Below are 13,023 nucleotides of genomic sequence, written 5' to 3'. Positions count from 1 at the left end.
GGAATCAACCTTTAAAAATGATATTTTATTGCTTTTGCTTAATTAAACCCCAAAGAAATGTGGCAGACATTGTTGTTGTTGAAAAAAAAATGTGAATTTGTAAATCACAGGGACAAAGGGGCCCCATGCAACTTTAAAGTTTCCGCACACGTAAATGTCGATAGAGCGCCTTCTCCATCATCAGCACTAAATTCACACTGATGCCTCTTTTCTTCTCCGTATTGATCCTTCCATGAGAACGTAGATTTGTATCTGTTAATTAATGCGTCCTGAAACAGCGTTTGTATTAATCAGGCAGATAAGAAAAATTGGATGGCTGCACCCCAGTGACAACTGTAAAAGTGCTGGCCCTGATAAAATCACGGATGGACCTCAATAAAAAAGTTCCTCCTTCCACTCAATAAACTAATCATCCTGCTTTTAATTATTCGGCAGAAAGATGTGTGGAGATTGGAGGATGTGTAAATCTATTTACTAACAGCAGGGTCTGGGAGGGAGGACGGTGCTGCCTCCGGACGCTGCTCCAGGCTACGCGATCTCTCCGTCTGCTGTGGCAGCAAACAGCTGTTTAGGATTGTGAAAAGGAAGAATTAAACCAGGAAAATTAAAAAACAAATAAACCGCAAACAAACAAACAAACAAAAAACAACAGATCCGATCCTTCTGGTTTCGACGGTTCCCGGTGATGACTTTTGTTGTTATTGTTGATTGAATTTGTAAAAGAAACCCATCTTAGTGTTTCTTTTTCAGTTGGTCAGCGTGGGATGGGTGGAGGGTAGAGAGAACAATGAGTTCTGTTTGTCTTTTGTAGAACTTAATTTTCTTTGATAATTATTTTCCCCAGTTGACTTCTTTAAAATGCTGTCAGGATGTATTTATTAATGTAATACCAAATAAAACTAAAGAAAACCATATGAAACCAGACCCAAGAAGCCCCATCAAATGTCACATACGTGCCTTCATAATAAAAAAAAATGCTACAGAGATCCCACCAAGAGAAGCAGAAGTAATCCTTTTGATGGTTTTCTTAAGCACTTATGGTACCAAGAGCAGTCCGCGCGTTTTGTCAGTGGGTCATGAAAACCTCTCTTCTTACTGTCATGTGGGACAGAAATGATTCCATGTGAATAAAAGTGGGACCAACTAATGGCAAGCAGGAGCCTACAGAGGTTGGAGTACATGGATAATTATGATTGGATCAGAATATCTAGAAGGGCATAAAAAGAGATTTCTTAAGTTGTGTTAGTTACAAAGATCTCCCTTCTATTGGATTACCGCTACGAGGGCCATAAATCATCCGAGGGTGTACTCAGTATCCATGGACTGGGGAAAACCGGCTTGGAATTGTGGGGCATATTGTTGGCAAGGAAATACCTACTTTTCAGGTCTCTTGGGAACAATCACCCAGCTATTGTCACGGACACAACAAGTATATTGTAATATATATATATATATATATATATATATATATATATATATATAATAGTGTTATATATAATGTGTAATACAATAATATTATATAAGATGCAAGTACATTATATAACATACATGCACATACATCAAGTAGATCGAATTGTCTTACTACCTCTTTCCGTGTTGAATGATATTTTTATTTCTCAGTCACAGAAAAGAGTCTCCATAGCCTCTATGGATGCTTTCTAAAATTTCAGTGAAGGATCGAGCCAGCTATTACTTCAGGTGAAAATAAGACACAGCACTTCCCAAATGCATGGTGTGAGTTAGCAGCTAGAGGACTTGCACTTTTTAAATCTCCCAAATGCAAAAACAAGTTCATGGTCCTGCATGAGCTAAGTGCTGAGCCAGGGCCTGAGCCGAGCCAATGTTTACATCTGGGCTCTGGCTTTCTGCCTGTTCTTCCCACCAGACACTTTGATTTCTATATTTAGAGGTTTTTTTTTTTTAACAAACAGACTTTAATAAGAAGAATGAATTGTAGATTTGTCTTTGGCAAGGACGCTGGTAAGCTAAGATTTCTCCTTTCTTTATATACTGGCTAGTGTTGAAAAGAGGAAGCCACACTATGTCATCTGGGAGGCATGGTTTTCATTCATTGCATGGATGTTGGAGACACACTTCCAAGATGTTGACTGTATTTCAGTTGTAATTGCTTTCTTCAACGATATGTGCGGCAGTGGGGGGAGGGGTATTTTTTGCCTTCATCCTCCTCATCTATATTAGTTTTTAAAATATAGGTAGTTGAAGGCAACTGAAAAACCTTACCTCCTTTAGTGTTAGGCATAGAGCAGAGAGGTGGTGTGGTGCTTTCTGTGCAAATAAAGTAAGGAAAACCATGACTCTGTTATGTTTCCCTGGCTGGGTTTGTGATTCTACCAGAGCACCAATCAATAGAAGCTGACTTGGGACTTGGACTTTGGGTTTACACAGTGATTTTGGTGTAGGGGAGTTAATAGCTTCTGGTAAGATCCCAGCCTGGTTTTGAGTCCTGAGATAGAGGTTGCCCACCCTAGGAAGCTCAGGTTGCGTTACGAAATTGTGGCTTTAGAGTAACTTGATCCACCCATCTTCCCATGCAGGCTTCTCCACACTGTCCCTGGCGGATCAGATGAGCCTTCTCCAGAGCGCATGGATGGAAATCTTGATCCTCGGGGTTGTGTACCGATCCCTCTCGTTCGAGGATGAGCTTGTCTATGCAGATGATTATATAATGGATGAAGACCAGTCCAAATTAGCAGGCCTTCTTGACCTAAATAATGCTATCCTGCAGCTGGTGAAGAAATACAAGAGCATGAAGCTGGAGAAGGAAGAATTCGTCACCCTCAAAGCGATAGCTCTTGCTAATTCAGGTTGGCATATCGATGTGGTCATTGTTGCATTGTTAATGCTGTCAATTTTCCCCCTTTCTGTCTCTTCTTGGGGATTTGCGAGGCCTAGTTTGTAAAGTCTCCGTGAGTCAGCAAAATTATAATCAGCACAGCTTTCTAGTGAAAAGTTAGAAAGAAGAATAAACTTAGAGGGAGCAGTTTTTATTTCACTTCTCCTCATAAGCTGTGACACTTTTACCACCCCTTGTTTTTACTAATTTGGAGCAGAGCGAAGCGGGAGGTCTTGAGGGACTCACACAAATGGGCACTCTTGGGACAAAATTAGCTTCATTGTTGTTTCTGAGTGAGTAGACTTGGTGAGTTATTGAGAAACACTCCCCACCTCTCCTCTGAAAAAGGCTAATTTTGCAGTTGAGAAAAATACATGCCATGTGGCCTCTTGGTTTTTTTTTTTTTTATGAAAGGTCACTCTGTGGCTTATAGTCTGGAATTCTCTAAACATGGAATTCTGTTGAAAGTGTCACCTGCAGTAAGGGTTAAGAATGATAGGAATCGGTATGCCTCACATTTGAACAGTGGTGTACTAAGAAAAGTGTAAACTCTGGTAAGTAAAAATCGTTGGCACTTTGTTGTTTTCCCTTTGTGCCTTTCCTGATACTAGATTGTCTCTTTTAACATTCGCATAAAGTTCAGGCTAGATCCCTCCTAATGATGGGCGGATCTTCAGATACCTGCCTGTCAATAACAGCTCTCAAGCCTTGTACCATTGACAGTCAAACCGTGCTCTTTCCAGCAGCTTTTGTTTTGACCCTATCTTTGAACTTTATCTTGGTTGCTGGCCAGTAGTTTTCCCTTTAATTACAAGAAGGAAGCTGTCAATAAAATCTGTTAAATGGGATGCAGTGAGTGGCTTGAATGGGCAGACGGCTATTTGTTCAAATTCTGCAGTATTCAAGGTATTGACAGTTTGTTTTCTGGGGCCATATGTGACGATCAATCCCAGGCTGGGCTCAGCCGCGCTGAAAAATGAAAAACCAGATTGCTTTTGCTTACTTGTGGATGACGACTTTGTGATCTGTTGCGGTGCGGGCAAGATGAGATCTTCTGCCCAAATTGCCCCCATGAGAGCCAGGGACGCGTGACTGTTTTTAGAAATAATTTTTAATTGATTTTGTAATTAACAGTTCATCTACAATATTGATGCATGAATCCTTGGACTGATATAAGGGAAATTGTTTTCAACAATGAAGTTGTACCTTCCTATTTGTCTTCACAATGGGCGTTGGCATTTCACAGTTCTAATTGTGAATATAACCCATTCTTTACAACACCATTTACCCTACTTCCCTTCCTTCTCCTATGAAACTTAAAATATGATTTCTTGTGGCAAATGACCTTGTTTTTACAAACTCATGAGACACCCTTGCCCTGCTCTTTAGGGGGTCCAAGTGGGATATGAGATAGAAATTTTCCAAGTATTTGTTAGTTTATTTAGCCTCCGCCTTATAGCATCTCTCCAAATTGAATGCAAGATTCCACAGTACCGGTTTTTGCAAAGGAATTTTACTCGATGATCACAAAAATAACTCCAACTGAAACCATTTAGGCAGTTCGTTGTTTGTTTTTTTTTTAAAACAGAGTAAGCACATTTTATATCTTTTTATTCTTCCAATTGATTTTTGTAAATTGTGGGTTAATTGTAAACCCCGAGCAATGCTAAAGCCTTGTCATCAAAAATCGCTGAAAGTTGGCAGTTGGAGATGTTCCAGGCATAATTTATGGCCAAGTGTTCTAATTTAGACTCCCTCAGTTCCTTAATAAATGTTTGATCATTGGTGTTGTTACAACATGGATGTTCCAACCCAGTTCTGCTGCCGGACCAGAAAAGAACCTGCGTATCTGTAGTCACACATGGCTACGAGCCCCCATTCAATGTATCCATTCGCTTCTTGTGTTTAAAACTGGAAGTTGTTAAGATGCTCCCTACCTCAGTAGTCCTAGTTTCTGAGTAGTATGGCTTCGCAGAGGGTTTCTGCTCCAGCTGATTCTAATGTCTGTTTAGCTTTTTGATACCAAGGAAAATTAATTGCATCTAATTCTGAATCCTAGCCTTTTAGTCTGGGGGGAACCGCTAAGAAGGTCATTTTCTTTGATACCTTAATATAAGGTTATTTTTGTTACATTTGATTTTGCCCATAATTTGGAGGACAGAAGCAAACTTATAGATTTAGTCTTGTTTGGATCCAACATGAGTTTCTTACACATTTATGGGAACATCTGTGTGAGCACATCTGTGTGAGCATATCCTGTGGGCACAACTATGTGAGTGCATCTGTGTGAGCATATCCCTGTGAGCACATCTGTGTGCACACATCCCTGTGAACATCTGTGTGAGTGCATCTGTGTAAGCACAACTATGTGAACACATCCTTGTGAGTGCATAGACACATAAATGTGCTAGAAAATGCCCCATTCTTCTTTTATTATTCAGGAATTTTAGATTAATATAAATGAATTCTTACCTAAAAAATTATTATTATTTAGTAGAGACCTGTGTGACCTTTTTCTGAATGGCTGTAGATGTTAACAGATATCTCAGTTATCTGTCTTGTCTTATTTTAAACATCTACTTTCATTCACTAATCATAAATATTGTGCTTCTGCTTGGCAAGCATACAGTTGGATTCCTGATAAGGGCTCTCATGCTTTTCAGTTAGGTCATTTCATTCAAGAATAAATATGAATAAAATTTAATGCATTTTTTACTGCTGAATAATACTTCTAGAATAAAAACCTACTGATAGAATAGTATAAATATTATTTTGATCATCAGCTTAAAGGGTAGAGTGATTTTAGGGACCTGGAAGCTGAGGACATAACTCAGGACAAATTGGTTTATATGCACAATTGTAGAATGTCTAGTGACAGAATGCTGTGACTTCTCCAGGCAGTTGGAACAAGGCGGGGCTGTATTTAATTAGCATAGTTGAACCTTCATGGAAATTTGTCTTATTGTCTCTCAATCATTTTATTATCATGCCCTCAGGGGATATTTTTGATAAGTTTTTCCTTTTAACTTGCTAATTAAATAGCAATACTAAATACTACAAATATTTGTGAATGTTTTGTCTAAGGGGAACTGTTTTCCACACTGTAAGCCTGTCTTTCCTCTATTTCAGAGAACAACGTTAAGGCATGTGAGTAGTTTCTTTAATTTTTTTTAAATGGATTCTTCTCATAGAGTACATAGTTCTCTCTCCCTCCTCTCCTTTACTACCTCCTACCTCCTCTCTACGCCCAGATACACTCCTCCTCCATTTCCTCTTCAGGAAAGAGCAGGCCTCCAAGAGACAACTGCAAAACAGGACAAAACAAGATACAGTAAGACAGTCTCTTAGTGAGGCTGGACAAGGCAACCCAACAGGAGGAAAAGAGTCCCAAGAGCAGGCAAAGAGTTAGAGACACACACCAGACTCACAACTGCATCATGTATGCAGAAGACCTTGTGCAGACCCAGGAAGGGCTCATGCTTCCCTTTTCAGCCTCTGTGAGTCCACATGAGCCCTGCTTAGGTGATTCAATAGGCTATGTTCTCCCGGTGTCCTCCATCCCCACAGACTTCTGCAGTCTTTCTTCTCTGGTTTACTCTGGTTTCCTACAACTCAGAGGAGAAAGACCCTGAACCATAAAGTAATCTAGGTGAATTAAACGTGTCCAGGGTCACTAAGTGGCATAAATATTGGAAACTAGTTATTAAAGGTGATGACTATTTTTTGTATGGGGACATTGACAGAGACTGTATTATTAAACTTCAAGATAGAAAGATGGAATCAACATGGAACTAAGCAATGAGAATAGATGTCACTAACATAATCATTTTCATTCTACAGGAGATACTGGGTTCTTGAACAATTTTAATTTTTTCCCTTCATTTCTATGATGTTCTAGAGATGGCTCTAGTTACTGGCCAAGAGGTTATATCCATCCATCCATCCATCCATCCATTTATTTATTTATTTTTTAAAACTTCTCTTGGGGAAATCTCAAGATGTGCCTATGGAGCAGACACATTTACCTGAGATAAACTGATAAAGACTTGTAGCCACTGGAAGACAGAAAGTTGGACATTTTGTTGCTGCTCTTAATCTATTGTTTAATCCCACAAATGACCATGCACTTGTGTTTCAGATATACCAGTACTGAAGACCTGGGAAATTCCAATTTCACCTTCAGAAACCTAAACTGATGACTTTCCATTACTTTAGAACTCATTCTTACTTTTTTATTTTCCTGTCTTCTGATAATTGTAACACAGTTGTTCCTTGGTATCTGTGAGGAAGTAATTCTGGATTTTTTTCCTTAAGCATAGCTACAAAACCTGAATAGGTACAAGTTCCTTAAGTAAAATGGCATCATGTTTTTATATAACCTATACCTGCTTGTTTTAGTAACCTGTCTCTAGATTATTTATAATATGTGGTGCCAGGTAAATTCAGGTAAATGGTTGAAGTATTGTATTATGTAGGGAATAATGACATAATCTGTATCTGCATTAAAAATATATTTGTGCTCTTTTCTCTAGGCATCAGAATCCTAAAATCAATTTCATCAAGTGTACTACAAGGAAATGGACAGAGGTCCGCTCCTCTGCTAGCCCTAGAGAAGAGTCCCTTTCCTTGACTTCTCTAGTATCGGTCATGTTCCATAACTTATAGCATCTGCAAAATCTGTCCATCCACTCATCCATCTATTTGCCATCTATCTTTTCATTTTTTTCTTATAGTCTTGAGAAAGTGAACTATTAGGTAGTTGAGACTAGCCTTGAACTCCTGATCCCTATCTCTGTGAATACAGACATGCCCACCATGCCAGGCTCTTCCTCCATCATAAAAGCTAGTGATGTAGACATTAACCTTCTTGACATTGCTTTCTTCTCTCTACTTTGATGTTACTGGCTTGAATATTTTAAGACAATCTCCCATAGGAAGGAAGGCTCTATCCTAATCACATACAAAGTACCTTTTGCCCTTTGAGGTAACATTTATGGGTTCTAGGACACAGCAATTGGACATTCTTGGAACCAATTTTTCAGTCCGACACAATGAATATATGAGCAAGGTCAAAAAATAAGACTGCAAAGTACCCAGGAACCCTTCCAGATGTCTTGTTCCAGCCTGAACCCTATCCCTGTCCTCCAGAGTAACCGCTTTTAGAAAATGAGGTGCTAAATATAAACTTATTGATTCAAATAGATGCACTGGATCCTATGGACGTAGCAGATGTAGATGCAAGGAAAAAGTTAACTCTGTCCTAAGAGTAACCCCATGCTGTCCTGGCTTTTATTGTTACCACTTCCTTCTGCTTGTTATTAGATTGCTTGTGCTTAGTGACTGCAGCTGAGTCTAGCTCATTTATCTGAAAAAATCTTATGGATGGGTTTTTGAATCTGAATGTACAGCCATAGTCTAAACGTTCCCCGTTTCTTTCCATGTTCTTTAGTGTATTGTAGAAACGGGAACATCTGTCCTGCAGAGTTCCCACAGCCTGGATGCTCCAGCTCCTAATTGTCTCTCTGTCCTTTGCAGTTTGGGTCTATCACGCTCAGGTTCTTGCCCTGTGGCACCACGAAATGCCCAGAGGCTGGTCTGTGATGTCACAGCTGAGGGTGCCAATGACCCAAATCCACACGTCATTGGAGATTTCAGAGTGTTAACTGCAGTCTCAACTCTTGTTTTTCATTCAGCAGTGATACATAGCCATATGTGTGTTCTGCTTTTCTCTCATTTCTCTTTAGTTACCAGGAATATAGTTTATAGACAAAAGATGCAGAAATACTTGATTCAATCTCCTTGTTTTCTAGTTTTCCAAATTAAAAAAAAGCTATCCTTTTAAAATGTCATTATAAATCCATGCATACTTAGTGTATATCAATCAGTTGCAAATATTGTCTTTACTGAAGTTAAGGGTTGTTCCAGTTTAGTCAGTGGTCAATTTCTAAAGTTTTCCTCAATGACTTAGTGTTTTTAGATGATACTCATGCCATTTGGTCTGACAAGGTGTGTTCTACACTCATTTTGAACCAGGGGCCAAGACCAGATGGCAACTTGGGGAAGTGTTAGGAACACCCACATGTAAATCTAGTTGTACATGTTTCAGGAGGATCTTGGGGGACAACATTGTCACTGACTTGTGTTGTCATGTTGCTTGATTTGACTTCGCTGCCCAGTCACTATGCTGTAACTAAGACTTACGATCTGTGCTTTTCATTCTTTTAAATTGGGGGAGAGGGCAGAGGAATAACCATCTTGTCAATCAAGAGCCCATTTGTCAGACAGTTAATCAGGGTTCCTGGACAACAACTGATTGCTGACCATGGGTCACTCTAGTAGACCTTAGCTAGTATGCCTGGAAATTTTGAAACATAAATCTCTTTTAAGATTAAGTAGTCTGTGTTGGCAATTTATAAGCACCCTAAAAGAATGACCAGTTCTGCTACACACAACGGATTGCTGGGCGTGCTGGCTCATGCTACCAGTCTAGACTTACCACTGAGCATGCATACATACTTCTGATACTCGGTTCTAGCTCAGAGTGAAGTCTGGGGACTGAGACATCACCATTGAGAATGAGCTACAAGCAGGAAATGGTTTGCTATAGGCAATCAATGAAAATATTTGGCGATGTCTGGAGGAGACATTGGGTGCTGCAACTACAGAAGCAGATGCATTTATCCCTGTTCTCAAAGGTCCCGTTCATGGGGCAAGCTGCTAAAAGTTGTGAGATGGAGCTGGAGAGGTGGCTCAGTGGTTAAGAGCACTGGCTGTCCACCAGAGGACCTGGGTTCAAAACTCAGCACCCATATAGCAGTTCACAGCTGTCAATAACTCGAATCTCAGGGAATATGATATCCTCTTCTGGCCTCCACAGGCACTGCACACAGGTGGTACACATGCAGGCCAAACACCCATATAAATGAATATAATTAATACATAATAAAAATATTCTGTGTGCCTAATTGTTAATTATTAAAGATTGGAATACCATATAAGTAACAGTGTGTGTCTTATTTGAACTTTGAAAGTTTAATTCTTTTTAATAGCATGCATACAATGCATATATATATATATATATATTATTCAGTAGTCATGAACCAAAATTTAATGGAAAGTTGTGGATCCCTTCCTTCCTTCCTTTCTTTGGTTTTTCAAGGCAGGGTTTTTCTTTCTAATCTTGGTTGTCCTGGAACTCGCTTGGTACACTAGGCTGACCTCGAACTCACAGAGATCTGGCTGCCTGTGCCTCCTAAGTGCTAAAATTGAAGGTGTGTATCACCACTGCCCAGATAAGCAGTGTTACTTCAATTTGGTAGTTGGGGACTTGGGTCCAGGTTTCCCAGTTCCTTTCAAGTTGATCCAGCGCTCCTCCTGGGCAGCCTCACCCCCTGTGTCAAGTTTATTGGTGAGCTGATGTTCCCTGTCTCTACATTTGCCTTGTTTCCATTCACTCTGATTCTGGTACCCGCTGCCTTGGGAAAGTACTTGAAAAGAAACCAGTACCCATGACCAAAGCCCAACAATGAGTGAATGACACTTCTACTGCGCCTGGCATCTGCGTGTCAGCCCAGCCCAGTGAAGAGAGCAGATGAAAGTTAGAGAACCATCACTTGAACTAGGGTCCCTAATGGAGATGAATATTTCCTTCAGCAGTCTGCCAGCTGAATCATGGTCTAATTAAATAGTTCAGATTTAGTGAGTTTGCATTTAAAGAACGAGCAGATCTGAGAATGAGTAAAGCTAAAATGAGTTAGAATCTTTTCTGTAAATGGGAAGTCAAATTATCATAGTAATTTGATTAAATCATTTTTAAATCTCTCCAGCTAAATCACGGCCTTTAAAGAATAGTTTGAAGTCTTAATTGCTGTTTGTGAGCCTATCGCTCTGCTATTTGTTCTCGCCTCATTTCCTATGACATCCGCTCGTATATCTCCCTGGCCCAGGCCAGAGTAGAGGCAAAGGCAAAGCTGAGGAGAGGGTTGGAGCTGGCTTCCCATGTTTAAAGGCATATCATGTAAAAAAGAGAAATGCATTCTAGCATAGTCTAGTAATCACTACCCTAACCAAAGGAAGGACTTGGAGACACACTGGGAATGAAATGTCTGTTTCATTCTGTATTTCTAATCAATGCCCATATTTCTATATTCATTCTGCATTTCTATCAGTGTTTATACTTCTATTAATTAGTCATGGCCCATGTAAAGCAGCAGTCTTCATGCAACCGGAGATGTCATTGCTAGGAACAAAGTAAAGAACGTTATTGATAATAATGGAAGAGTCAGGGACATGAGTTCACAGGGCAGTTCTATTTAATTCACTCCAAAAATGCACGCGATGTTCACTGTTAGACATTCCAGAAGCTTGACTTGATGCAAAGAAAACCAAGTTTATAGAACTAGGGAGTTAGTGAAATGCTTTCCATGCCAGCATGAGGACCAGTGTTCGAAGCCCATGAAGGCATGCCAAAAAGTCAGATAGGGCACAGGAGCTCATCGTCCCAGTGCTGGGGAATTCTGCAGCGATGAGAAGACTACAGGGGTTCACTGGCCAGCCAGGTTAGCTGACTCAGCAAATTTCAAGCCAGTAAGAGACCTTATCTCAGACAGCTCAATGGATAACTCCTAAAGACAGCCACCCAGTGCACACACATGAACACTTACGCACTCTGGCATGTAGAACACACACACATATACACACAAACAGAGCAAACTAAGTTTGAGCCTGAGAAAGCACAGGTGTGAGGGTACTTACAAGACTCTGGGTGGCTCCAATACAGCTGCATCTCTACCTAGTCCTACCCCACTATGGTTGATGGCTGCTTGGAGGCTGCTGGGTCATGGAGTCTCCTGACAATTAGCTTTCCACTTCCCATACAGTCTATATCATCTCCCAAGATCACTTTCAGGAGGGAAGAAGGAACAAGAATAGTAGAGCTTCCAGATGAGGGTCTTGTGACCTGACCTCATGCCCTTCTACAGGGGAATACCCATCAACTGATCCCTTAGTGTTAGCATAGACCTGAGCATCACTGTATTGTATTGCTCAGTAGTAGCCATGGTTACCATGCCAAGTTAATCAGAGCTCCAAGATGGCATCATTTTATACCTGGAAGTTAAAATACCATAGTAATTATTTACTTAGTATAGATAATGGCTAATTTACAAGTGACTTGGTAAAATGATTTTTATATTGCCCTGTATAAGAAAAATATTTTAAACAACTGGAAAGGTTTTAACAGTGTTTTGCTGGTGATATCCATTTGTCCTAATTCCTTCCCATGTTTGTTGTTAGTTGGTCTTATTGCAAGGTTTTTTTTAGTCTGTGATCATTGTTTGAGTTGTGTGAAACTTTGGTCTAGCTACATACATCTTCATACTCGACATTCACAGAGAAAAGGGATTATTAAACATGAAGAGTCCCTAAAGACTCCATTATGTGTAATTAACAGATAAACTGTCATCGGAATCAATAAAATGTGCTAAATGATTCAAACTTGTATATAATTAAGTGTCTGTTTTATTTTTTAATCCACATTCCACATTTCTCACAAGGATAATTGTGACAACCTTGTTAACCCTTTTTGTTCCTGGTGGAATTAGATTGTTAGTTTATGGGCAGAGTTCACTATTACAAATGTACAAAATATTTCACAACTCAAGGTTGGCAAATTCTATTACGCCAGTGAAATTGAGTAGGTAAGGAATCTTTAATGTCAGGAATAAATTTAAAATCTTGAAATAATTAAAACACTATTCAGATGTCACCATAGTGTGAGGTTTCTGTGTATCATGTGGAGTGGTTAACTATGTCCTTAGTCATTAACTTTTTTTCCTAACTGGAAATATGGACTTTTGTGGGAGGACTTGGGATTTATACTTTATCTCAGCTAACATTTAGACATTTTTCAATAATATTTTTACTTATTCATTGAGAATTTCTTGTGATATATTTTGATCATATTCATTCCTTTTGCCAACTCTTCCCAAATTCTCCCCTGCTCCCTTGCTCACCTATGGTGTTCTAAGCTCCTTGCTATAATTCTTTGTTAAAGGAACACATTAGAAAGGCATAGAGGCAGGCTGTCCAGATAATAGTCTATTAAAGTGTTCTGCTATCCAGTATGCAACATATGCTGTAAATATGTGTCTATGTCTACATATGTATAG

General features: G+C 39.6%; 1 protein-coding gene across 8 annotated transcripts in view; it reads left to right on the top strand.

Annotated features, from left to right (window-relative positions):
• The window catches only part of Esrrg (estrogen related receptor gamma), a 604,577-nt gene that overhangs the window by 587,323 nt on the left and 4,231 nt on the right, over positions 1-13,023 (top strand). For all 8 annotated transcript variants that reach the window (XM_040737769.1, XM_040737767.1, XM_040737765.1 and 5 more), the window contains one exon: positions 2,556-2,825. In XM_040737769.1, the coding sequence (XP_040593703.1) occupies positions 2,556-2,825 (270 nt within the window). The remainder of the gene's footprint in view (positions 1-2,555; positions 2,826-13,023) is intronic.

Source organism: Mesocricetus auratus, unplaced genomic scaffold (assembly GCF_017639785.1).
Source record: "Mesocricetus auratus isolate SY011 unplaced genomic scaffold, BCM_Maur_2.0 Super-Scaffold_100676, whole genome shotgun sequence".
In the NCBI taxonomy this organism is placed as follows: Eukaryota; Metazoa; Chordata; class Mammalia; order Rodentia; family Cricetidae; genus Mesocricetus; species Mesocricetus auratus.
This window is presented reverse-complemented; position numbering and strand designations above follow the sequence as displayed.